The sequence below is a fragment of the Pithys albifrons genome, chromosome 16 (assembly GCF_047495875.1).
Source record: "Pithys albifrons albifrons isolate INPA30051 chromosome 16, PitAlb_v1, whole genome shotgun sequence".
Classification (NCBI taxonomy): domain Eukaryota; kingdom Metazoa; phylum Chordata; class Aves; order Passeriformes; family Thamnophilidae; genus Pithys; species Pithys albifrons.
Genome location: NC_092473.1, coordinates 13,144,691 through 13,172,360, shown reverse-complemented (window position 1 = coordinate 13,172,360; position 27,670 = coordinate 13,144,691). Strand labels below are relative to the sequence as shown.

General features: G+C 43.2%; 1 protein-coding gene across 1 annotated transcript in view; it reads right to left on the bottom strand.

The window, feature by feature from the left end:
* The window catches only part of SDK1 (sidekick cell adhesion molecule 1), a 391,178-nt gene that overhangs the window by 78,639 nt on the left and 284,869 nt on the right, over positions 1 to 27,670 (bottom strand). The window contains exons 20-26 of the mRNA XM_071570864.1: positions 24,204 to 24,396; positions 20,968 to 21,066; positions 16,221 to 16,412; positions 14,184 to 14,305; positions 6,258 to 6,367; positions 3,702 to 3,852; positions 711 to 948 (exon numbers count right to left, since the gene is read on the bottom strand). Coding sequence (XP_071426965.1) covers positions 711 to 948; positions 3,702 to 3,852; positions 6,258 to 6,367; positions 14,184 to 14,305; positions 16,221 to 16,412; positions 20,968 to 21,066; positions 24,204 to 24,396 — 1,105 coding nt within the window. The remainder of the gene's footprint in view (positions 1 to 710; positions 949 to 3,701; positions 3,853 to 6,257; positions 6,368 to 14,183; positions 14,306 to 16,220; positions 16,413 to 20,967; positions 21,067 to 24,203; positions 24,397 to 27,670) is intronic.

The following is a 27,670-nucleotide window of genomic DNA, read 5'->3' as shown; positions in this document are numbered from 1 at the left end:
GAGAGTGACAGTTTCCTTCTGATATTTGAAGTCTCTGTGCTTGCCTGGACAATTCAGCTCAACAATACAGTCCTTGTGCTCCAGGCCTATAAGCAGGTTATGTCTATAAAGCCCTGTGCACACAATTTTGGAAGGCAGGTTTGAAAACCTGCCATCAAAAGCTCAGATAATTATTTTATTTCTGTCTGTGTAATCATCTCTCTGAAGTGACTTGTGCCCTTTTAGAAATATTTGGTGTTTGAAATGAAACCTCAGGTAACCACAGCTGTGAGAAAATCTGCCTCAGCAGAAAGGGAAAATGGGATAATTAGGGACAACTGGGGTACTGGGGAGAAAGAGGAGGCAGGAGAGAGCGACTCAGCCAGAGAATTCTGTATACAACCTTCTCCTCGTGTTGTCCACACTGCTGCCAAACCGGGGCAGGAATGGGGAGAGGTTGTTTTGTTTGCTTTAAATGGATAACCTGCAGGTTTGTGCATGAAAGCAGGGTAGGAATGAAAAATAAAGAACTCCTTCAAATAGCTGTATGTCTTTTTATCTTTAGTGCATCGAGATTTTTTTAATTTCATTTTGGATTTAGTGGACCAGCAAGCAAAAACCCCCCACCCAACAACAAAACAAAACAAAAAAATTAAGAAAAATTACAAAAGGGCTGAAAGTGGTGAAGGTCTCTGTGTGTCTGTCCCAGAAGATGTGGGGCTTTGACTCACCAGATTCCCGTGTACGACCTCGCACAACGTCGCTCCACGGCCCTGCCCCGATGGCGTTGAACGCCTGGACCTGCAGCTCGTACTCTGTCCACTCCTCCAGGTCCTCCACCGTGTACTCCCTTCCCAGGCGGTCGTTGATGACCTTGGTCAGGGCAGGGGACTGCAGGTCCACCCGCCAGAACCTGATCCTGTAGCCCACGGACTCCGGGTTGCCGTTGTACTGGGTGTCAGGGAGGGGCTGGGAATGGCAAAGGGCAACACAATGTTCCCATCAGAACACATCGCCAGGGCTTTCCAAACTATATCCCAGGGCTGCCTGAACTCAGGTAAGGCCACAGGAAGGCAAAAAAGGACCAAGACGTTGGTTTTCTAGTTTGTGTTTTATGATCTCTACATTTCTATGCTGCTTGAAATTTTAATTTTTACCTTCATTCGGAACCAAATAGATATGCTCACAAAACCAAGCCATTTGCTGCGGGTGTACCAACAGAGAGGATATGAATACAATATATTTCAGAGCTTTGTGATTAATTATGGAAATGAATGATAAATTGCTGGAGCATGTGACAAATTCATTTATCGTACATTATTTCTTTTTTTTTTTAACTGACTCTCTGCCTACTCATTTATCAGCAGAGATTTATTCTAGTATTCTAACTCCCCAAGCAATTTCAGAGATTAAAATATGAAATAATTAGCCTACTTCATGAAGTTTTGAGTTTTTGTGCTGTAAAACTAACTACATGATGCCACGGATGGCTGAGATTCAGTTCTGATTCACTGGCAAAGCTGGATACACATTAACATTTCACAGCTTAAAAGACTGTACCCTGCAGGCAAGCAGGGCTAGAAACGTGACCCTTATTCTGTAGGAAGGGAGGAATTTCCAGTTCCCAAGGGGACACAAATTCACCTGCAGGTCTTGAAATAAAAGAGACTAAACACTTTCAAATATTGATGTTATTAAGCATGAAAATGGTTTATCAGGTCATTTTTAGCTATGGTTGTTGCTCCTCCTGAACCCTGCACAGTCTGACTAAAGGAAAACAGACTTCCAGGTAACACAATCCTAATGTTTTAAAGTCTCTTAAAGAAACCTTGAGTTAATTTTGATAGAAGACATGTAGGTCTGGATGCAATATCAAAGGTGTAACCATCTGGCATGTTATTGACCCAGAAAAGCCACACAAGGTATGTGGGTCCCATCAAAGTAATTGCAGTGGCTCTTCTATGGATAGTGAGGCGACAACTTCAAGTCTGATATTTTGGTCTTGCAAGGTTAGAACTAAATGTCCCATTGAGAAACTGGAATTATTCCTTTCTGAACAGGAAAAAGCCCTCTCGCTTCCAGGCTGATTTTGACTTCCAGCCATAATGAGTTTATGCATGGAAAAGCTAACACTTGGGCAAAAGGAAACCTGTGCTTCATCAACTTCACACCACAGTAACCCCGGTGGAAAATTCTGCCTAACAGGGGTGAAGAGAAACCATTCTGGAACAGGTTAATTGCCAAGTAAATCCCCACGTGGCAGCTCTGCAGGTAACTGAGGCAGCCAAAGGGGCATGGCAATGTCAGCAATCACTGCATCTTCACAATTCATCATTTATTTCTGCATTTTATCACAGAATTCCACACTTTTCAAATAAATACAATCTTCCTACAGGAGTGCAACGTGCCAGCTTTGCTGCTGTTGAGCCACAGCTCTCAGCACCAAAGGATGGTTGTCAATGGCCAGGATGCACCTTCTGGGGACCGTTTGGTCCAGTGCAAACCACAGATCCCCAGCAAACTGCAAACTGGCTCAGGGGCTACGTTCTCCTGCCCCACATGTTGACCCAGCCCGTGGTGCTGGAGAGCCTCAAAGCCAAAGCTTTACACACAGACACACATTCCCCCGATGAGGTGGCACAAATAGCAGCAGCAGGCAATTTATTTGATTAATAAGGCACTTAAGGTAAGTCTCAGATTTCCGACTATTCGGAGAAAGGAAGCAATTTTGCTGTTACTCCTCATGCTGGATGCAAAGGGGAGGCACTTTGGAGAGCTGGCCTGACCCCAAGGGGAAGCAGCCACATCCCAAGGAGGGGAAGCAGCCACATCCCAAGGAGGGGAAGCAGCCACATCCCAAGGTGAGGAAGCAGCCTCATCCCAAGGTGGGGAAGCAGCCCCATCCCAAGGTGGGGAAGCAGCCACATCCCAAGGTGGGGAAGCAGCCCCATCCCAAGGTGGGGAAGCAGCCCCATCCCAAGGTGGGGAAGCAGCCCCATCCCAAGGTGGGGAAGCAGCCACATCCCAAGGTGGGGAAGCAGCCACATCCCAAGGTGGAGAAGCAGTCACATCCCAAGATGGGAAAGCAGCCACATGCCAAGGAGGGGAAGCAGCCCCATGCCAAGGGGGGGAAGCAGCCACATCCCAAGGTGGGGAAGCAGCCACATCCCAAGGTGGAGAAGCAGTCACATCCCAAGATGGGAAAGCAGCCACATGCCAAGGAGGGGAAGCAGCCCCATGCCAAGGGGGGGAAGCAGCCACATCCCAAGGTGGGGAAGCAGCCACATCCCAAGGTGGAGAAGCAGCCACATCCCAAGGTGGGGAAGCAGCCACATCCCAAGGTGGAGAAGCAGCCACATGCCAAGGAGGGGAAGCAGCCCCATCCCAAGGTGGGGAAGCAGCCACATCCCAAGGTGGGGAAGCAGCCACATCCCAAGGTGGAGAAGCAGTCACATCCCAAGATGGGAAAGCAGCCACATGCCAAGGAGGGGAAGCAGCCCCATGCCAAGGGGGGGAAGCAGCCACATCCCAAGGTGGGGAAGCAGCCACATCCCAAGGTGGAGAAGCAGCCACATGCCAAGGAGGGGAAGCAGCCCCATCCCAAGGTGGAGAAGCAGCCACATCGCAAGGGGGGGAAGCAGCCACATCGCAAGGGAGGGAAGCAGCCACATGCCAAGCCCCAGTCCCCGTTGCCCTCCACCCCTGCTCCCTGTGCCACTCACCACCCATCGCAGCCACAGGCTGGTCTCGCTGGCCGTGCGCACGGTGACACTCCCAGGGGACACATCTGGGGGTGCCTGCAGTGTCTGGATGACCCTGGAGGGCTGGCTCAGGGGGCTGGCACCCACCACGTTCACCTGCCGCATGCGGAACCTGCAGCGGGGCACGCACACAGCAAGAGCTGTTAAGGCCTCAGCCAAGCATTTCCCATCTCCAGAACAGCAAAAAAAAGATGGGAGAATACAAATTAGGGCTTTCTAAAGTGTTCCACAAAGGTCGTTGCACGCAGGTCCCCTTTGTATTCACTGCTGAATGCTTTATGGTAACTGCTCTCAGATCCTCTCAGGTATTTAAAAAATGAAAATGAGATTAGCTTGGGGTCTATTAGAAACTTAGGTATTTGTGTGAGAAATTTATGTTAATTATACCAGGCCTGATGAGCTTATGCTGGCAGTAAGTGATTTTCTCTTGCGATGCTTATACAATACATTCAGAAAGGTATTAAAATATCAAACTTTGGATAGTCTCATTCCCTGTCAATATAAAGAATATTCCAGTGATAACATTTCCTCTCAATTACTCGTTGAAAGAGGTTGATTTATCCCTGCGCTGCATATTCAGGCTTCCTGCACAAGAAAGATTAAGTTATTTAATATGGATATGCATCTTTAAAAAATACCCTGTCTGCTTGAAACCATCTCTTATACAATAGAAATCCCTATTGGGTCACAAAAGATTTAGGGAAATCTCTTTTACAGGCAGCACCAAGTAATTAAGATGTGCTGCACATTCCAGCTACTCTCACCCGACACAAGCAATTGGAGGTACCCAGAACTTGCACATAAATACCTGACCTGTTCATACTAAACACTTCATTTTTAGACCTAATGACTAAGCTTGGCAAAAGGATGAGCTGGTTAACACAGCAGTGTTTATTTACCTGCTCTGATCTCCTACAAAGTGTACTAAAGGAAATACATTAAACAAATACTGCTCTCATTTCACACGGTGGCCCAAAATACAGAAAAGAAGAGGGTCTGTAAAGATGGGTCTGATAATCTGCTCTCCTGGTGTATTTTCACAGTGGACAATGACTAAAGCTGATCAGGGGATGACAAATCCATTTGACAGCAACTTTATAGATTTCAAAAATTTGCATAAAATGTCTCAACACTGAAGCAAATCCCAAAAAAGCTCCTATCTGTGTCTGCATGGGAGAAAAAAACTAGGCAAAATTCAAGGAGCTGATTAACAATATAAAAAAAATCAGAGAAGAACTGGATGTGTGAAAGATCCCAGCATAAGGGGGATGACTCCAGAATTTAATGAAACAAGAGAGAAGTAAGGTATAGGAGTAAGATTAAACTGAAAATTTTAACAACAGAAAAAACACAATCCCCCCAAATTTCTCATATACTTCCTCACTACTTTCTATTCCAAAGGCATTTCTCCCCACACCTGGCTGGGTGTGCAAGTGTTCCTTATTCTTCATGGACAGAGAACCTTGAACTCTCATACAACTTACACTTTACTGCTTTAAGTCTTAAGGATCCACCTTTATGAGAACAGCAAAATCCTCTTAACCTGAAGAAAAATTTCCCTAAACCTCTGCACCAGAAATCTCTGCTCAAGGTCAAAAAAATTTCAAAGAGCTCTTAGTAAAACGTTTAGCTCTGGAAGATGAGGTTTAAAACACTTCAGTGGAGAGTTAGTGAGAAATTCAGTATGTTCTTACACTTGTGACCAAGAGAAGAAAATTAGTCAGCACTGGATCAGTTGTAAATTATATGAGCTGTACTTGGTTGCACCTACTACTGGCTTACAACAGCACATGGGTTAGTTAATAGGGCCTTCAACCAGCACAAACTGGACAAGTTTCCAGTAAGCTGATTTAACACTTGCCACTAGATCTCCTTGCAACCAGCCTTTACATTAGCAAGGTGGTTCATGGAAGTATTTTTCATTAGGATTGAGTACCTCAAATGCTCCAGCCTTGTCTATACCACAGCAAGGCATGGCTTGGAGGGAATTGATTTCAAAATCAATCTTGTTTAACTGGGCTGCACCCATAATGCAGATCCTCTTCAATCAGCCTAAGCATTGCGAATATCTATTAAGCTTAACCTGGTAAATTCTTATAAACAAAGGTTTCATCTAACTGATGTTACCAAATTAAGCTCAATCAATAAAATGATGTTTAAACTGATGTAAATATGTAATTACAGGTTTGCACCAGCTTAACTACAATTGATTTGTCACTGGCTGATGTTACACTGGTGTTCCCTTCAGAGGAGGGAAAGTCAAGGACAGCAGCTATTCTTAAAAACATTTCACTGTGCACTTGAATTTCCTTTTTAATGCTATGAACTGCATTGTATGTAAATTGCAATTAACAACATCAGATTAGCAATTTTAAGCATAAACTATGAAAACAGCAAGCCTTTCCCTTTTGTTCAGATTATAAAACCCAGCCAGCTGTTTCTGATTAGGAAAGCTGTTCCATGCTGCTATTTACTAATTTTTTTTTTATGTTGCAGCTAATTACCTGCTGTTCTTACCTGTAATGAGTGTAAGGAGTAAGGTTTGGTACCTCCAGCATCTGAGCATCAGGTTCATTCTCCACCTCATGAAGACTCACCCATTCTTCCTCATCACCCAACACACCAACCTGTCCAAGGGAAAGGTAAGAAGCAATACAAAGCAGACTGTATATATAAATAAAAATAAATGTATTTAACCTCTTTTAAAATGTGTGTCATTACAGCAGTGGAAGCACAAATGCTCTTAAACATATATTATCCAGTTAATATCAATTTTTTACATGACAAGGCACTAGTTGTAAAGAGAAAACACAGCCAAGTTAGCCAAGTTTCCTTGTTCCTGTTGGGACTTCACTGGATCCTGTGATAAGATCCATTCCAGAAAAACACAATGAGAGCAGTAATGCCCTGTTCAATTTTGCTGCCACAATACCAAAGTATCAAGTAGTAATATAAGAAAATGAAAAATAGCCTTGATAATAACTCGCAGGAACTGATGCATACTAAATAAGTCTCAATGGAGGCAAAATGCCACAGAAATTAAGACAGAGAAACAAGAACAAAGTCAAAGAACAAAAGTGTTTTAACCTCATCTGCTGCTCTGAACTTAGACCAGACTTTTCCATGTGCAATCCTTTGTATTAATTAATCACAACATGTTGCCCAACATGGTCCCTCGGCTCTGGCAGTGTTAGAAGGGACTAAATGGTGATGAGAACTGAGCATTGCTTTCCATGCAGCCTCCTGGAGATTAAATGAAGATGAATCAAGACTTAAAAGGAAGCCAACAAGGCATGAGAGAAAGGTCAGAGCCTGCCCTGGGACCCCCACAGCATCTGTGGGCAGTGTGTGTGCCTGAGAGCCGCAGGAGGGGTGCGGAGAAGGAAACAAGATTGCTGGGCTTCCCTTTGGACAGTCACAGGTGGTGAGACACAGGACAGCTCAAGGCTCCCTGGTGTAACACCCCAGCACTGTGCACAGCCACTCTGGTGCTGCAGCCCTGCCCCAGAGGCAGTACCTGTGCCCAGCTCCCTCGCCCTGGCACCCACAGTCAGGGGCTGCAGGACATCAGAGGCTGTCTGGGCAGTTATTCCCTCCAGTGTCTATTTACAGACCTGAAATCCATGCAGACACCCTATCCTTTTTTAACCTTACTGGCACTATCTACTGCCACAGACTGCTCTGGTAACAAATTCCACAAGCTCACAACCCACTGTGTAAAGAGCTATTTCCTTTAATCTTTTTCAAACAGATCCCTTACGAGTTCTGTGTACAACTTACAGCCACAGACACTGTCAAAGCACTCCAAGGCACCATAGCCCAAAGTATCTCACATACTCAAGTACTTCAAATAGAAAATTAGGTTTCATTCACTCTTTTTCTTCCTCCCTTCAGGACAAGCAGCCTGATTTATTTATAGATGTTTTAGTTCTTCGCTCACCCAGGACTGGATGTGCTGCATATTTATGTTTGTGCATGAAGAAAGGACACAAAGAAAATTAGGCCAAAGAAATAAGTTCTGCATTGCACTGTGCAAAGAAGCCTCAGTGATGGTCCCAGCAGAGCACTGTTTCCTGGAGGGATGTGGCTGAACAGGTCTTGATGGACCTTTCAGTCTTGCTGGTGATCAAGGTCACTGCCACACACTAAACAACATATAAAATACATGGCAGTGAAGATTATGGACCTCTTAAAATCCCCAGGCCTAACCAAGCTTCATAAATTGTACTAAACCCCATGGATGCAGAAGCTTCAGGGAAACAAGTTGAGAGAGTTCTGAAGGGTAAAACAGAACATCCCTAAACTGAAACCAGAGAAGGAAATGATAAAGAGAATTAAAAAACTCCCAACCTCCACAAGCAAAGAAAGGATGAGAGGGTTGATTTCAGTCAAGGAAACAGAGAACACTTTTTATTAAATGAGTTTGCTATTAAGACTTTAGAAAGTCTATAGTAAATGCTTACTTTTGCAAATCTCCCACTTAACAGCATCACCTCCAAGGGCTGCAGTAATTGTGTAGCTACAATCCACAGCACTCTGGAGGCTGCAAATAATCTCCAGTGGTGACTAAGTCGTCTTTTTATATTCTAAGAGCTTTTCAAAATATTTCTTGCATAAAAGAAGAACAAAAAAAAAAAAAGAAAGAAAAAGAAAGAAAGAAAGAAAGGCACCCAGGTTGCAGTTGCTGTGCAGCAGCGGGCAGGTCATTAATACACATTAAGGATCACAGGGCTGTGAACACCTGACATTGGCTCAAGCGTGAGATGAGTCCAAACCCTCCACCTGGTTTGCAGGGAGACATTTCCTGGCAGGCTGGAAAGGTGGAAATATTGAGGATCTTGTACTGTTTCAGAAGCAGGACTCTGGCAAGCACCTCAGAAGCCACCCAGGAGAGAGATTTCTGGGTGTGAATGCCCTCCCTTGGAGGAATGATGGGGGCAGATGCCAACCAAGCCCAGCATGCTGGTTGTTCCCAAGCTCAGGACTCAACTGGTAACAGCTGGCCAACACCTGTACTGGGAGGTGGGGACAAAGTGGCAGCACAATTCCAAATTAACCACTTTTAGACTCATTTTTTGCCAAAATCTGTAGCAGAGAGGCAGCAAAAAAACCCCAACCACAGGCACAGTTCTGTGATTCAGCAAAAGATTTTAAGAAAAATACATCAGCAAGTTTCTTTAGTTAGAACTCTGTAATGTTCCCTGGATCTGGTACCAGCATTTGGGAAACTAACTGCTACTGAAATCAGTGGTATATATATCTATACTTTTATTTTTTTTAAAAGGAAGAGGATTGAAGGATTAACAGCTGCAGGCCAGCTTGGTAAACAGCCTGGGGACTTCTGCTTGACCTCTCACTTGTGTGGCCAAGCAATTCTAGGTCCACGTTACTCAAAAGATGTTTCACTTATTTATTTTACATATATATATTTCTTTTCAAGTGAATTTTGGAAGACAAACTTCAGTGATGGGCTTCTATATTTTTAACTTCCCTAAGATCTATAGCAGATTCCAAGTTTCAGGCTCTGGAAGGAAAAGGAAATTATTTTTGCTGAAAGACTCTGATGTCAGATCAGAGGAAACGTATCAGTTTCAAGACTCCGAGTACAAAGGGATTCCCACGGGACAAAAAGAACTACGGGCACTGGTAGGGATAAAAGAGTCCTTTGAGGGGCAAGGGCCCACTCTGAGCAGCTCTGCATAAAATCAAGTGAAGTTAAAGGCTTCTTTCTTGTAGCTGTTTTTCTGGATAACAGTGTATGCAAACTTCAGAGAAGGATGGTGATTGTTGACAGATGCACACGTATTCGTGGGTACATTGTTTGGGGAGGCAGATGAGACACCAACTGCTTTTCTGTTGTCATCAGCATAAAAACTCCTCAAGGAATGCACTCTGCATCTTCCCAGTTCTCTGTACAACACAGCCACAATCCCCAGGGACCCCAGGAAACACTAGAAAAACACCCATGTCCCCTGAGACACTTCATATAACGCTCCAGAACAATCAGCCATCACTGCTTAGCACATTTTCATTCCCATCTCTGCTGCTCCCAAGGCACTACACTCAATAAAAGGGCATATTCCTTTATTATTGCAGAAATGAGACAGTATAAAACAATATTGGAAGTGATGTCGGAACGTTTGACTTCTCTGTGCATTAGTTTCTCCTTTTCTTAAAAGGAAAATGTTACATATTTTATAAAATGACTTAACATTTTCTGCTGGAATGCACTGTGTGAGCAAATCTGCAGAAATCTGACTTAAAACCCCACCAAAATAATTAAAATTTGGAACAAAAAAATCAGTTGTATTAGACAGCAATGCTGCCAAAATTTTGAACAGTTATGAAGTCCTACCTGCTGGAAAGGAAAACACAGTGTTTCTGTTCATTACAGAGGTACCCTGTGTTCTACTATAGTTCAAGATGTGTCAGAGTTTTCATGTGAGAGGCCCATAACTCACACACTTGAGATCACTTTGGGAGAAATTCGGTTCACAGGACGCCTGCCTGGGTGCAATTCCTTTTCTCACTAAATCCTCAAATCGATTCAGCCAGTTTTGATTTAAAGATTGTCAAAGGCATAAAATTGTCAGAGTTTCAGGCACTTTATTTACCAGCCCCAAAGTGAAAACGACACCGAGAGAAGCACCTGGTGCAATGGATGGATCCTCTCTGGGTCACTGCCTTAACCCACCAACCAGATAAATTCCTGGTTAAAGTGTCAACACCTTTCCCAACTCGCAGCTTTAGAAGGGAATACAGTGATAATACTTTAAAGGTTTTACCACTTTGAAACTCTGCTACTGCTCACCATGACATTCACACAAAATCTCTCTAAAAACAGCAGAAAGGCTTTAAGTAAAAACTCTCTATAGTAGCCCATATAGTCATGGCTCCAGGAAATGTAATACCTCTTCAGAAATGGCTTTCAGCCAGTCCCCAGGTCTTCTGCTGCCTGCAAATAACATTAATCACCAGAAAACACACCAAACTGGGCAGAAGTTATCCCAGTTTTCTAATCAGCCACTGGAAAGCTCAATGGTATGGACTGAGCACCCACCAAGGCACAGTTATGATGGGTTGAAATTGGATGATCCTCAGGTTTCCTTCCAACCCAAACCATTCTATGATTCACTTATGTCGTTCTCCTGACAAAGCCCCAGGAAAAATCCAACACAAGAAAAATAAGCTGAAACTGGATTGGAAACATGAACCTACATGAACACCAGCAGGGATTGATATCCATTCTTGGCTGAAGATTGCCAAAAAAATGTCTGCAATATATGCCCTGACTCCTTCTGGGAGCACAGGATGGCTGGAAGGATTTACTGCAATTCCTTGTGCAGGAACAAGTTACCTGTGAGTGTCAGTGCCACGAGGCAGCCACTGCTGGTCCCTCTGAACAAGTGTCAGCAAAACCTTTGTATTACATTTGACCCTCTTCTCTTTAGATTCTACTCTATGTAATGGGCAACAAAAAAAGTTAGAAGTACTTTTTAAATAGTATTGGTACATCCAGTTTTCTCCAGTCCTGAGTCTAGATAAAAAGAAGGAAAAGAAACAACCTAGTGGTTTTTAAGAAATCCCTTCAAAAGCACTGAATGTAGCTTTGCTAGAAACTCAAAAATGGGATTTTTAACGCTTGATATTTCAGTATCTACCAACATTAAACTCCTAAAGACCTGATCTCCTCTCATGTTCATTGACATAATTGAGAATTAGTTCCACAGTGGCTCCTGTGAATTTACACCCCGGCACAAAAGGCAGAAACCAAGGCCAGATGCACAAAATTTCACGTCAACTGGAATTCCCAACTGTGTTTTTAATCCAAATTGTTCATGAAGTATCAGACTTCAAAAATGGCTCTCAGCCAAACTGGACTACTTGGAACATTTTCTAGACCTGCCCTCACCAAGGAAGCTTTCTGCCAAATCAAGGAACAAGGAAGAAAAACACGCTGGTGGCAGGTTGGTTGTGTGTGTGTGAATATAAAACAGCTGAATTTTGTCTGTGAGGACCCAGACATTCAGAGGGAAAGGAATATTCCCAGTAGAGATGGAAGAGTCAGAAAATAAGGGATGTGCAATGCCAAGTTATTGCCCAGCTCACAGAGGGGGACAGAGACGAAGTGCACAGGGTACAGAGCAGTGTTTTACAGCTAAATATGATCCCATCACTTGGCAATACCATCTGTTTTAAAATCACAGTATGCAAACCCACCCCTTAAGTGGCTTCTAATTTAATGCCAAGGCATGAAACACTTAACACTGCTATTAAAAGCTGTAAATGGGTCAGTGAATGAAAGATCCAGAAGGACAAAAATCCTCCCTACATTTCTGATCAGAAAATGCTGTAGGAGGTGGGGTATAACCACTGCCCTTCAATTCAACACAGTCCTAAGGAACATTTGGGTTGTCTGTGCTAAAATACAGATGTTGCAACAGCAGTCTGCACCCCAGCACAGTCACATCCCAGATCAGAACAGATTCCATGCAAGGCAGAAATGAAGACTGGGATGTCACTGGTAGCTCTTTGGCAAAAGCTCAAGTCTCTTGGAAAGGTGGGCAGGGAAACCTGTGAGGTCCACAGGGCAGGACCAAAGCAGCTTAGATCCAATGAGGATGGAGCCATTGCTGCCCTCATCTCTGCTCCCAGGGCCATGATCTCACCCCCTCCCCTTACAAGGAGGCTCCTCAGTGCAGAATTGATGTGGCTGAAGCTCATCTGCTCCTGGCTGGATCAAGGTGTGCTGGAGGTGTGATCCTGCCTGAGTCAGTGCATGCAGCAGGCAGGGAGGAAAGTCTTGGGAAGTGGGATGGGGAGAGGAAATGGGAGCTGGACAACGAGAGCTCTGGCTGAGATCTGCTAAAGGTGCTGTGAAATTGCACTTTAAGAGAGAAAGAGCCTGAGAGGAGTGCTGGCAGAAAGGGGCTGTGAACAAAGGATTAGACGCAGCTGTCATCCTGGAAACAGGATTTGCTCTGTCCTTAAGGAGTCACCAGTTTCTCTTCATACCTGAAGAGAGATTTGTTAATCAGGTGAGCAAGAATTTTTATTTTTTTATTAAATCCACTAGGAACAACATTTGTTGTTGTGTTGAGGCTGAAAAGTGAGGTGAGCTGTGGTGTGGTGTGGTGAAAAGGACTGCCCAGACTCCACAAGGACTTTTGGGTGCTCCTTCCCCAGTGGAGCAAATAATTCCAGGATGTATCCAAACTATGAACCCCTTGACTTTACCAGCAATGCATGAGATATTGATGAGGGTTTGTGAACAAGAAAGACTCTTCCTTCCCTCCTTACACCACCAAAGACCATTCAAACCACTGTTTGTACCCAGAACTCTTCGAGGATGCAGTTGAACTTCCTGGTAATTACTACTGCAGTTTTAAAGCATTCAAATTTATTTCACTTCAGTGGCATTTTGCAGCTCAAAGAATTAATAAATTCCTTCCAATATCAGTGTGGTGTTCCAGCAGGAAAACGCTTCTCAGAATTTGCTAAGCCACCATATTATTGGATTGCAGTGTTTAATTCTGTAATATGCAATAATGTGTATATAAATGGCACAGAATGTACCAACTTGTTCACAACAATCTCATTACCAAGTGAAGAGATTGTATCAACATGTCTAAGTGGTGATGGTGATTTAAGAAGTCCAACATTTGGTCTTAAAAACAGATTATATTATTTATAAAGATCTGTGGGTGGAAAGGAAGAAGCAAAGCTCATCTGTCAGGAGAACAAATGAGGAATATATAACTCCTCCAAGGCATAATGACAGCAGAAAGAGGGATATTGTGGAAAGCTGATGAAGATGAGAATTCATCCTATTCATATCTAGAGGCCTAGATAGAAAACGTTGGTATATTCAATTACAAGATAGAAAATAACACTCAATCTCATGAATAATGGTGCCTTTACTGTTCAGTGCAATTCCTTCTACACTTCTGAATCTCTGAGATGATAATTCCAGGTTTGCATGTGGTTTGAAAAGACACCTCACAGAACCTAAACACAGGTTTCAAATCCTTTTCAAAAATAAATGGATGGACGACACCTCTGCTGTATGTGTTGCTTATGATGTGTCTGGTGTTCTGAACATAAACAAACCAGCTTTACAAAAATCCATGTGACATTCAATGGATAAGGACTGTCAAATATGTATCTATTATACACCACATTTTCTTTTGCTCATTTGAACAGGATTCACAGTATTCACATGGCCCTTTTCTCCCTGGCTGACACACACACACATCACAGCTGAGCCTCTCGAGCTCCTGTGCATCCCAACCTTCCCAGACCCCCAGCACTTCCCACGAGGGCACTGACACAGGAGATGGGATCCAAAGTTAACCAACAACTGTAATCCAAACAGCAATTCACTGTTTAGACCCTTTTTAACCCTTCAGAGAATTCATGAAGAAATTTGTGCCAGGGCCATACCTGGCCTTCCACTATCCACTTGGAGATGGAGGTTTTGCCATCGTATCCCGGCCGGAACTGGAGCGTGGCAGAGCGAGGGCTGATGTTGGAAATCACCAGGTTGGATGGAGCACCTGGAAGCTCTGCAGAAAGAGAAATGCAAAGGAGAGGTGGAAACACTGTTTGGCTATGGCCCAGCAACATAAGCTGAAATTCAGTGTTGCAACATATTAAACACCTCAGTAACAATTACAATAGAAAATATGCCTCTGTTGCCCCAGTTGTGGGGTTTTTTTCCTTTTCTTTTTGGCAGAACATACAGCATTGCTATTCCTGGTGCTCTGAACATGCACCACATTCTTACAGATCAAATGAGGAAAGCAAGAGCCCACCTACAAAATTACAGGCACTACTTTAGAGGAGCTTCCCAATGCACAAAGCCTGGTGGTTCTGGGGGCAAGGGATTTCCCAGCCCCAGGTCTGCCAAATCAACTAATTCCACTGTGCTTCTGTTTCTCCAAAAATAAATGACAATAATTTTTAGTTACTTCTAAGAGTACATACAACTAACAACAGAAGAAGACTCAAAGTTTTGGGTAGTACAAGCAAGATTTTGCAATTCTTGTATTTACCTACAACCAGCTGGGTTTTCCAGGGCATTTCTAATGCCTGATTAAAATAGATGAACTTCCATAAAATTCCTGTAGCAAACAAAGATGGTGACCCTCCTGTGAGGGAAAATCTGCAGCCCCAATCAGATCTCTGACTCACATCAATCAAGCTTACAGTGGCATTTACAGTTTTTATATCACCTGAATTAACATCCAAACCAAGTCCAGGAAACAGATTAAATATAGATGTTTTAGAATAAATTCTCAGTAATGTCTGCATTTGTAAGACATGGAAATAACTATTATAATCAGGAATCACCCAGTGGAAGTGTCCCTGCCCATGGCTGGAATGATCTTTAAGGCCACTTCCAACCCACCCAGCCTGTGATTCCATGATAATGTTGCACTCTGTGCAAATGCAACAGACCAAAACTGGGCAGAGTTTTGGCATATATTCCAAGTATGCAGAAATACACAGTATTTCTTGATTCTTACTTCCCATTTGTGGGAACCAGGATCGATAAACTAACCCTGCCCAAGGAGAATATTGCTGTTATCTGGCTAACAACAGGGAGCAGGGCATTGATCCAGCCTACAGCTTGTCACAATTACCTGTGATTGGGCAAAAGAAAGATGAACATACTTCAGGACACACAGAAAAGTTAAAAAATACTGGTAGAAAGGAAAAAATGGATTATTTTCAGTGATGTACAATAACTGCTCCACTTTGGAAAATTCTGCATCTATCACCTACACATTAACTGAGACTGATTGTTTGAGATATGAATTGGCTGTTTGGTTTGCTTTTTACACTGAATGAGGAGGGTGTAGAATTTTAAGAACAAAATGCAAAAAGGGTAAATGCACAGGTGCCCAAATGGTAACTCAGACAATGTGAGACAGAAACACTTCTTCACAAATCCTTCTTAGGTCACACCTGAAAAACCTTGTAAATAAGATTTTAGTTTCACTATAGAAGTGACCTCTCATAGTTGGACTTGATAATTCAGAGGTCCCTTCCAACCCAGCTGATTCTATGATTCCATGACATAAGCCATACTACTTCTGCAAGGAAAAAGCATCCAGACTATTTTTCCCCCCAAAGCAACACTTTTTCAGTAGATTCAGGTTTAGCTCTGGTGTTACTTTGCAAATGTGAAGGGATTTTGTATTGTACCCACTTCATTACTTTGTCCATTCCATTGTCATATCTACAACTTTATTTGTATTAAACGGCCTCAACTTTCTGGAATTTCCAAGTTGTGCTTGTCTTCATGCTAACATTTCAATCTGTTCTAAAAATTAAATTCAAATTACACGGTTGAGGATTCCAAGGCTTTACAAACAAAACCGTTTTCATTATTTCTGAACTGAAGCAATCTGTGATTAGAACAAAGAATCATGGAGCGTTAGCACATCTGCTTTTGTTCCATGTAGTTTTACCAACCTGGGGGCACACCAGAGGAGATGGTGGAGGATGTGACCCAGCCAGTCCCTTTGGCAGTGACAGCTGCCACCTCGATGGTGTAGGTGGTGAGGGACGCCAGCCCCGTGATCTTGTACTCCAGGGTCGTGTTGGGCAGTGCCCGGGCAAGGCGGGACTCGTTCCTGCCATACACCTCCCAGGAGATCTGGTACCCTGGCAAACAACCACACACAGGTCAGGGGGCACAGTGCTCCTTCTAGAGCCCAGTTACACAGTAACCCAGAGACTGGTAAACTCCTGCATTGGCACCATTTGCTCGTGGTCTGAGGTGAATCCTTGTTCCTTACTCTACTTCATTGTGGTAACCTTTTACAAGCAGAAAAAAACCCCTTGGAGTAAATGTAAACTGAAGTAAACTGGCTAAAAGACCCAATTTTCTCCAATGTTGTTATTTCCAGTAAACAGTTGATGTAGGTACCCCATGAGGCACCAGATTACAGATGAGGGAGCACATGAGGTCTCAACAGTCTCTTTTTTCTATGACAGTTCAGTGCTTGCTATGAAATGGTTTAGAAACCTGGGGATAATCTCACACAAGGGTGGACTTTCACTCTGTGAACTCTATGAAGCAAATAGGAAGAAATAGTGGAAAATATAACATCTGCTCACCAGCTGGAATATCTAATTAAAAATCTATATGTGCTTAGTAAGGCTACTCCCTTTGCAGGCTGAAGTAACCTTCTCTGCTGTGTATCTAGAAATACATAGAAATCTGACAATAACAATCAGGCAGGAACATTGTGGGAACCTTCCAGGAAGTGAAAAATCTCTACTCCCCACCGCTTGTTCCTCACACAAATCCTCCAGCGGGTGAATCATTATCCTTTCTTTCAAAACCATCATGGAGCCAATGCATTGTCCAAAGCTGCACTTGCCCTGACCTCCATATTATTCTTCTATCATAACCAGGCTTCCTTTTTATCACTTTGAAAACCACTTGCCTTCCAAGAACTTTTGAAACTTTCTCCTGTCTGATTTGCTCCATTTTACCTCCAAATCTGCCTGTCCTCCTCCTGCCCAGTCCTACTTTATTCTCCTTTGAACCCAGGTGAACCTTGCTGTGCCAGTCTCCAGAGAGCGTGTCTGAAAAGTTTGCTTGATTGCAGCTTTCTTTGTGATTTGACTCAGAGGGTGAAAAAAAAAATACACACAGCTCTTGAATGCCTGTGAAATTGAAGTGAGTGAAAAGGACTAACAGAAAGGAATCCCACTGTGTGAACCATGCACGAGGCAAACTGGCTAGAGAAACTCCCCACTGGGTTCCTGTTCCCATCATCTAAGATGAGGGATTCAGACCAGCTGGGGGGCTTGAGGCTTTTTTTTTTCATTTTTTAAAAAAATAAAACCCCATGATATTAACATATAGGAATTGATGAAGCAAAATCCCTTATGGTATTAATCAACAAGAAAACATCATCTCATGAGCTAAAAGCATGGTGAGACAAACATTTCTGGGAGAGTTTGAGAAGTGTGAGATGTTCTCTGTCCTCTCTTCGAGCTGCCATCACTGACAGAGATTCATCTCAACCTGATTTTGCATGAAAATGGGCTCAGAGTGCTCACACAGTCACTAATTACTTTTCAGGTGATGGGGCAGTGATAAAGAGAGATGCTGCTTCAACGATTCCAGCTACACCACAAAGGCTTCTCTGACTGTGCACTACAGAGAATGGGAAAAACTCCTGAACGCTCATCTGGAACCAGTTTTAAATAAGTGTGTGAGTAAGAATTAATTAAGTCAGTAAATTACCGATGTCTTGGAAACACTGTGGTGTTTTGCTGCGCTCTGAAAAGGCTTAAGAATCATTTACCAGATCAGAGTTGATGTAGCACAGGAAGGACTACAATCTGTAGGAAGATTTTGACAAAATTTAAGGACTCTGCTGCCTGTATGAACAGAGGATGAGCAGAAAGGTGGGGGATGATTGTCCCCTGTCTTTGATGCTCAGTGAAGAGACACGAAGGAGTTGCAAACAGAAGGACCATCACAAACACCCTTTTCTTTCAATAGCTGTGGGTGCAGTTTGTTCCAGACAATAAATAACCAGAGGAAGATAAGCAGGGGACTTTTAATGCTGCCTCTGTCCATTTGTTGCTTACAGACAATAGGAAGTGTCATTCACCATGCACCAGGCAATCTTCAGTGATTGAGATATCTCCTCTCCCATCTAGATAAGCTCAGGTTATATATCAAACGCTGGTGATTATTCCTTGGACATTTTATGTTTTCTCCCTTGTGACCACGGGATGAGACCCAGCTTTCCTGCCCATTAGGTACACACTCTCTGTGTGTTTATTTTCTGAGAAAATGGTGACCAGGAAAAATTTCCTGAGTTCACGTGTAAATTGAAGAAAAGGCAAACAGGCAGCATTTACTGTCGGGCATTTTGCTCCTGAATGTACAGTTGAATTTTAGTTGTATAAAAGATGAGAACAGAAAATACGGACACACACAGCGAGCAGACACAAAGCCAAATGCAACCATGCATAACAAAAACAGATGAAAAAAGTGCTGAAGGAAAGGAACAACAACCACTGTACCCCCAAGCAGCACTTGAGCCACACTGACTGAGAGATGGGCAGAACTGTGGGACTTGTGGCTGGTGGAAACACCCTCTCTGTGTTAGAGAGCTGGTCCCTGCCAGAAACATGTGGGGGCAGAGAGGGTTTGCTCTGGCTCAGGTGTGAGTGAGAACAGGAAAGGTGCCCCAGAGCCTTCCCCCACGCTTTGGCACTCCACAAAACGCTGCCTAACGGGAACTAATGACTGGAGGAGTTTCAGAAATAATTTGCTGTTGATGTGGAGTAAATTCTCTACACGGGAGCAGTACACCCAATCACAAACTGTCCGTCTACATCCAGGGCCTCATAAATCAATGTTTACTGAGGGAACGAGGAAGATACTGAGATTTACAGCAGAGTAATGGGCAATTTCCCAGCGCAGGTTGGCTGCTGGGCACCCCCTCCCTGCTTCCCTCCTCCCAGCGCCACTGCAGGCAACAAGAAGGTCCAGTAAAGACATCAATGAGCAGAAATGATGAATAATTGCCTCCCTGTGCACTCAGATCTCCAAGCAGCCCTCTACAAACCTTTGTGGTGCTCAGGGCATGAACAATTTTCCTGTTCTTCTATCCCAAATGCTATTTGCATCATTAAGGACCTTTCTTTTTCCTTATAAACTCTGCTAGGTATTTTCACACTGGTGTTTTGTCAGGAACAATAGAGCTTCTTTAGTTAATTCTTTCTGAAACAATTTACCCCAAATATAAGACAGCCCATCCTTAAGCTCTTCCAGGTTTCAGCCCATTCTGGGAGGCAGCACATTGTTTCTGGCAAAGCAATTCTGCAACACCAAGCATGGTGCTGCTCCCTGATGCTTAACAAGGATCAGTATTACATCATCTTAGATATCAAGCCTTGGATGGAGGTACCTAAATTTAAGCACTTGGGCTTGAAAGGCTTTGGCAATCTTCACTGAATCAATACTGCTCTGCTTTCAGAAGTCATTAGTTTCTATTCTCAAAGCACTTAAATCAGTGCATATTTCAGGAAGGTGACCGTGGTGTAAAGCAGAGGATGATCAGCACAAGGACTCCACACACACCATGGACAGCACGGAACACGCACGGACAAACGGCGTCACAGACACGCAGAGGACACACTGTCAGCTGCAGGTCCTATCAAATAATCACACTTGTCAAAGCTAAAATGCTTCAGGAAATGAGACTGATACAACATTTCAATGGTCAAGGAACAGAAAGTCTGATTTTTTTTTAACTCCTAAAATGTGTTTTTTACAAATGATAATACAATTATTTTTTAAAATTAAACATTTCAATGCCAGTGCTCCCAAATCAAAATATTTTAATTCATGTGAACTCATCTTCTCCCTTCCCAACTACACGTTTTAGCTCCAGTAATTTAAAATTTGGGAGTTTTCTTGTGCTTCAAAACCTTGAAAGCCTTTGTTAAATGGAATGTCCCTCCTGTGCAACTGTAATAGTTTCCCATCTGAAAACAATATTGCCTCTGTTGATAAGAACTAGAGGTTTTCTCAAGTATTTATAGCTCCCTTTATGAAAAATAATGAAGTTGCTGATGTTGTATCTACACTGGCATAGAGTAAATAGATAAATAGCTTGTCAAATGGCAGACTCATCAAAGGGAAACAAGAGAGTTCGGAACCCTTGTGATGGTTTAGAACAGATTAAGTAATGACATGCAAATTCTGTCCCACAGTCCACAGCCAGACCACTTGAGCACAGCTGAAGGACACCGCTGATTTCAGGCTTGGTCTTGATTGCAAATCTTAGCAATGCCAATCCAGATTGTGCAGCTGGAAACCCCGTGTAGGAACCCCCCACCTCTGGGGCAAAGGCCAGGCAGGCTCTCACAATTTTCCAGAAATTCAGTAACGCAGGTGGAGATCACAGAAAATTTCACAAGACCTGAAACCCTGTGGGGAGCTGATTTCTACCACAAACTGCCTTTCCAGTCACCACAATCATGAGCTGCCAGTAATTGGACCCAAACCTTCTACAATGTGCCCTGGGGACATCTCAATTACCCAAAAGAGGGACCAGAAAACCAGTGCCCACAGTAGCCAGTTTTCCCTAAACACTCTATTACACAGGTTTTCACTGCAGTGACACATTCCACCCCACACACACTTAAAAAAATAAATAAAAGCAGATTTAAAAGCTGATACCTGTGAGGATGCCATTTTTCTCTACAGGTTCTTGCCAGCTGACCTTGAGTGAGGTGTCCAGAATCTCAGTGAAACTCAGGTGTCCCACTGCTCCTGGCTCTGGCAAATCAGAACAGGAAAGCTGTTAATAGGAGAACCCCTCTTAATTGTGAGCCAATTCACATGGCAAAGTCAGGGATGAAGAAATACAGTGCTGAGTGGGGGCCAAGGGAAGCTGAAGGCATCACTGAGAGGGAGAACAGAAGCTGGGAAGAAACACTGGCTATCATCACATAAATCATTTCACCCAGCCATCATCCCAACTGTGTGGAGCACTAAAGAGCATGAAAGCAGGAGACATGCACACAACTTGTCCTTTCTTCATCTAATCTAATTAGCACAGTCAAGTTGGTGTGATGGTGTTTGCCATTCTCCCTCAGTGACAGATGAGGGGTGTTCATCCACTGCTGTGTGGAGCTTTTCTGGACTCAGGTCTGCAGCAACACCACCAGCAAATCCCCTCATCTGGAAAGTCTTTCCCCTATGCAAGGTCAAAGCAAGGACAGTCACCAAACCACTGCTTGGACAAATTCTCTCAAAACAACTCTAAAAATGTCCAGCATAATGGCAACCATCTTCTGTAAAATGAATACAAGTGTGTGAAACTTTTAAAGGGTTTTTATGATGTAGCTAAAGAGCTCTTAAAAATTTCAGCTCCCCAGTGTGCAATGAAAGAGCATAAAATGGAATGACTGTCAAGAATATGCCATCCTGCCTCCATTTTGATCTTCAAGGAAGACAACCTGACTGATTTTTGATCCAAATGCTGTTCTGTCCTCAATCGATGTACTGGAAAAAGGAGGTTTTGTTCACTTTATATTCACTGTGCTTCTGTCATTGGAGCCCTGCCCAAGTATCCTCCAGCTCCACTGACATCAGTTGGCAATTTCTTGTCTGCAATTTCATATTTTGTTTCCTCTTCAATTTAGTCCAGTCTCTCATTCCCCTCCAGCTATGACAAAGAAAGCTCAGACCCTGCCAGTAGGTCACACACAACCCCATTTGCAATTCTGCAATGCTGGCCAGCAAAGTTTCCCAACCCACTCTGGATACTCAGCAGTCAAAGCCCCAGAGCAGAGCTGCTGATCCCAGGGACACCCACCAAGAGCACGACAATCATGCACTCTTTGGGACCATGGATCTGCAGACATGGAAACCACATTCTGTCAAAGCTTTACACCCATCAGCCCCTACAGTTGCAGTCCAGTTTTAATGTCCCCACAAAACACAAGTGCAGATGACTCCAAGACAGGACATGATGCTTCTGACTGGATGTCAGATTTTATTTGACCAAGAGTTCACCAGCAAACAGATCTGTTTGCACCACTTCTTTTCTACAGGATTGCCTAACTTTGCTATACAGACAGAAAATTATCACCTGCAAACATGAATGACAGTCCTTTCAAAGCTTTTTTTTCTCCCCACCACATAAATCCTGAAGGAACTTAAAGTCAACGAGTTCTCCACAAAGATGCATTCTACCACCCTGCACATAACTTCTCAGTCACCCTGAAAACTGAGGGAAGCAATTCTAAAGGATTCAAAAAGGAAATAACAAAATCCTGTTCATTTCCACTGCAGAGGCTCCTTGCAGCAAACAGCTGCATACACCAAGAAATGTTTAAGGGGTTTACAAAACACAAGTCTGGTTTTCCCTTGTTTTATGTTTCCTGGTGGAATTTTCTCGTGTTTAAAATGGCACGTGATGACAACATTTCCACGAGAGAGTCTCAAAGTCTCAGCTCTGCTTCTTCTCCCACTTTGTGGAAGGTCTTTAAGGCTCATTTCTGCAGCCTTTTCTTTCAGCAGAAATATTAATAGTCTCTCTTCTTCCCAGTTGATTAATTTTTGCAAAATCTTGGGAGTCTTTTATCTTTGGTTTCTTATTCTTCACTGAAATCAGCCACAGGGTTCAGCTGTCCTTGGAGGGAGAAGACAGATGAACCCAACAAAGACAGTCAAACACTTTCACAAACCACCACTGTCTAAAGCTTTGTTTCCTTAGGAAAACAGGCAAAAAAAAGTTGATACTGCACACAGGAACCTAATCCATGTTTCTCCTTCCACCAGACCTTTTGCTTTAAACCCAAACAAGTCTGAGTTCATGTCAGTGGCTCACACAGACTTCTGGTAGTTAAAGTGCTATCCTGGTTTAGTCTGCTCTTGGGGCACAGTTCTAGCATATAGAGGAGACTAACCCCAAAAGGGAAATCCATGGAAAGTAATTTTCTCCATGCTCTTTCAAGAGTATCTCATGAAAAATTGGATTAGCACTTTGAGCCTCACTCCTGTGAATGTTAATGACAATCAGATTTTTCTTTACGGGAACACTGACCAACCTAAAAGATCCCTATTAAGGCAAAGTAGTATTTCTAAAAACAATATCTTAATGGATTTCTTAGACATTTTTTATTCTGATTTGAATCTGTAAATGGGCAGCAGTGTTTAAGATGCTCCAGTGCAGGAAGACACCAAAGCACTGGCCAGAGACAAGCTCACTGTGGACACAGTGACTGTGAGGCCACTGCAGTTTGGTCCTTATCTGAATCAGACACATGAGACTTGTGAGGTCCAAATATGTCTTGAGCAAACAGTTCCAAGGGGCCACAGAGGCCAAACTGTTTTCTGATGCAGGAAACAATCTATATGCTAAACTACCCAGCTCAATTTACTTCATCCTGCCTCCAGTTTTTCAGAATGAAAGATACTTCCTTGTTATGGTCCTGCTTCTTTTACACAAATGTTTGCAATATAATATAGAAACAGACATTTTCAATATATTGAACAACAGGAGGAAAGAATCATAAATTAATCATTGACCTCCCCAGGAAGTTCCAGTGCTCAGTTCCTAAGAAGATCAATTCGTATTTATTTGGGTGCCTGAACACGGATTTAAGAGCATAAGATTCACAGACATAAACAATGTATTGTGTTGGCTGAACCAGACTATGAAGCTCTCAGCTAATGATCAACATAAAAAAATTCATCTGAAATGAAAAAAAAAAATTCAAATATTTGCCACTGGCTGAAAGAACACACATGGAAAACTGGATGAGGTCACCACCTGAAAGGTAACTTGAGAAGAGATTGCCAACTGAGGTCAAATTTGAAGCACAGAGATTTAAATTTGGGTTTTTACACCCACCCCACCCCTTGAGGAGCACTGAGGCTCCCTGGCAGAGCTGCCTGGTACTCACTGTCCTCCAGGGTGTGCAGCAGCTGGGGAGGGCTCCGGGGACCATCCCCTGGCGTGGTGAAGCAGAGCACTGAGGTGTAGTACGGGGTGTATTTCTTCAGGTTGGTGATGCAGCCACTGTGGACCCCGTGAAAATCGGGAGCGATGGTGACCACAGTCACACTCTCTGGAGCATCCACAGGCCAGGCCAGAAGCTGGAAAATTTAAACATGGATGAGCTCTCATCAGAAGTTGGGTCTATTTGGAGTCAAAGTGTGTTTGGCTGCCAAAACCATCTTAATCTGATTGTAAAGAACCAGGCAATGCTGTTAAACTCCTGTCAGCTCTGATGCTGAACAGATGGATGTGGCAGTGATACTGGAGGGATGTCTGTAACACTCACTAGTGAGGGGGGATACACCAATATTGCAGTTCTCAATGTCTGCTACTGAACAACGCCAAAATTATTGCAAATTATTATTCCTGTGACATGAGCCTCTCATCAGCCTGGCCAATCTCTGCTGCTGGAAGGAAGCTGAAGGGAGCAAAACTTCCAGTGCTACTCTGACATAAATGGTTTCTCTTATTTGGGGGTTCCTTTAAAGACCCCACTGTCTGGGGAGGTCAGAGGGATTGGGAGGAGAGAGATGGGGACACACTCATTGTCCTTGCCCTCCTGGAGCCCCCCCAGCACCCCCTGAGCAGCCCTGCCCAACAGGCTGAGAGCTCTCAGCGTTCAGTGGACTGGGACCAGCCCTGTTGTGAATGATTCAAGCGGCTCTGGAACTACAGAAAGAATAGAAAATGGTTGTAAAGATGATTACTCCAATTTCCAACAGCTGAGTCCCAAAAGTTACACTCCTGAAGACATTTTCATGCATTTCAAATAGGGTGCTTGTCAGAGGAGCTCAGTTCTTGCAGGTCTCATTCATCTCAGCAGATGTTCTGGCCGATCAATACCTTGGAGAGTGCAGTACCTTATGTGTAGGTACCTAAATGAGGACCTAAAAAATTCATTTTTGGCAAATGACTTTGAAATTCTGATACAATTTTTGAAATCGCCTTAAAGGCTTAGGGGTCTCAAGCTTGAAAGTGCTTATGAAATTTTTATTTTGGCCAAAAATCCTTATTATGTAGCTTATAAAACACGTTCAAATTCTAGGCCTGACTCAGTATCTGTGTAAATCCTGCTACATGTATTGATTGCAGGCTCATAAACACGACCAGATACCTGAAATTAATGAGCCATATTTGACACATTTGGCCAATGTCTAGTCTCTGGTAATCAGAAAGCACAGTTAGCGGACTGTAAGGAGTAATTTTGTTAGAAACATTTCATATTTTAGAAGGGGTACTTTACAACTTATTGAAATGCAAATAAATTTCAAAGAAAAGATAAAAATGGAAAATGGTTGAAGAGGACAGTAAGTTTTATTTTCTTTTCTAAATCACCTCTGTGGATTACAATTGGCATTTATAACTTTGGAGGACTGAACTCTTCTTTGAGTGCATTTCATTGCATGTTTGTCAGGAAACTTGTGCAGAAAATACCAGTGAACAATTTTGCCAAAGGACAAAGAATGGGTTTAATCCTTTAAAAAGGCAAAGGCCTAGCTTTGACTGCTAGTAATTCATAAATCATACACCAAACTAGGCTATAGAAGTGACAGAAATGTTCTCACACAGTCTTTGTACTGCAATTCACACTCCCTGTGAGGAACAGGAATTGTAAAGCTGTGGCAATCTACTGCAATCAAAGAAATCCAAAGAAACAGAAATTCTGATAATTTCAAAAGTTTTCATTGGCCATTGAGATATACAATTTATGATTTCAGTTATTTTATACCATTGCTCAAGAAGTGGAAACATAAATTAGAGGTAGCTCTGCCCTGAGATGGAGGATCTTTACACTGAAACTCTGAATACAACAGAGAATGAACACCTGAAATAACACTTTGGCAAATCCGGGCTCACCGTGCTTGGAATTGCACCAGAAAATTCTATTGCACTGCAGTCCACTGAGCCCCAAAAGTGCTTTTATTCTCCAGAGTCTGAACAGAAGCCAAGTACTACTTCTGTATTGAGGTTTCAGGATATTGTCCTGCAGCCCCGTCAGTCACTGAGCCTGAGAGCTGATTCTATCTCTGGGAAAAGCAGACAGCCACATCGACATGTATTTAGTTCTTCAGCAGTGGGATTCTGAAACCACTGCTGCTCTTTATGATAAATACATAGATGTGGGCAAAAATACTGAAACTCCCATGCATGCCTCTGTCTGTCTCAGTTTCTCCATCACTTTGAGACGTTCTTGGAGGAGGATCAAGCCTTCTGAAACATCTCAAATCCAAGTACAATCCCTTAATTCACAGCTTGTCTTCTGAACTACACATCCTACTCAGCCCACTCAACATTCCTTCACCCAACACCTCCATCACCCTTCCTCCTCCCTGCTCACAAACCATGCCTGTCCTCCCTTTACCTGCTCTGGTATTCTACAAGATTTCTCTTTGTTCTTTCCATGGGCGTTTTTAAACCCTTCATTTATTACACCCTGCCTGCCAAAGTGTGGATGGAGTTCCTGATAAGCAGTCCTGCCTTCCTGAGAGGCAGAACACACCACTCCAGCTGCCTCCTTAGTACACACTCCACTGGTCAGAGGAGCAGTGAGGGCTCTGTTAAGCACTTTCCACTCTGGAATACATGTTGCCAGTTGCCCCATCAACAGGGACTCACCATGAGAACTCTGTATCATCAAGCATGATTAATACATTTTACCTTCTTACATCTCCCAAATCATCACAGTGGGAAAGTTTAGACAAATATTTAGTGTGATGTCTTGGTTCCCAGTGAAATGAATGGGAATTCTGCATTAGCAAAAAGAAATGTCAGGGTTGGTTTTCAGTGGTACAATGACGTGTCTCCTGTGGTGGCTTTTCCAAACTGCTTTTTGGCTTTGAAAACTCCCCAGGAAAGTGGCAAAAGTATTAGAACTTCCAGCCTATGGCATGTTCCCTTTTCAGAACTTACATAAATTGCACATATTAGAATCACAGAAGGGTTTGGGTTGGAAGGGACCTTAAAGATCATCCAGCTCCAAGCCCCCTGCTGTGGACAGGCACACCTTCCACTAGCACAGCTTGCTCAACAACCCATTATGACCAACAAATGCTCACTTCTCTTTTTGCTTTACCTGTGCAAGATACCCCTGAAATTATACAACCACTTTGGAGATTCAGAGGTCATCAGATTCAACTTCTGTTTTGCACGAGGACTGTTAAGACAAACACTGTTTGAAGTTACAGAAATCTTGTTTCTCCTTACCTTGTACCCGTGGTTACCCTGTCTCTTCTCACCTTGTACCCTTGGTTACCCTGTCTCACCTTGTACCCCTGGTTACCCTGTCTCACCTTGTAGCCCTAGTTATCCTGTCTCTCCTCACCCTGTACCCTTGGTTACCCTGTCTCTTCTCACCCTGTAGCCCTGGTTATC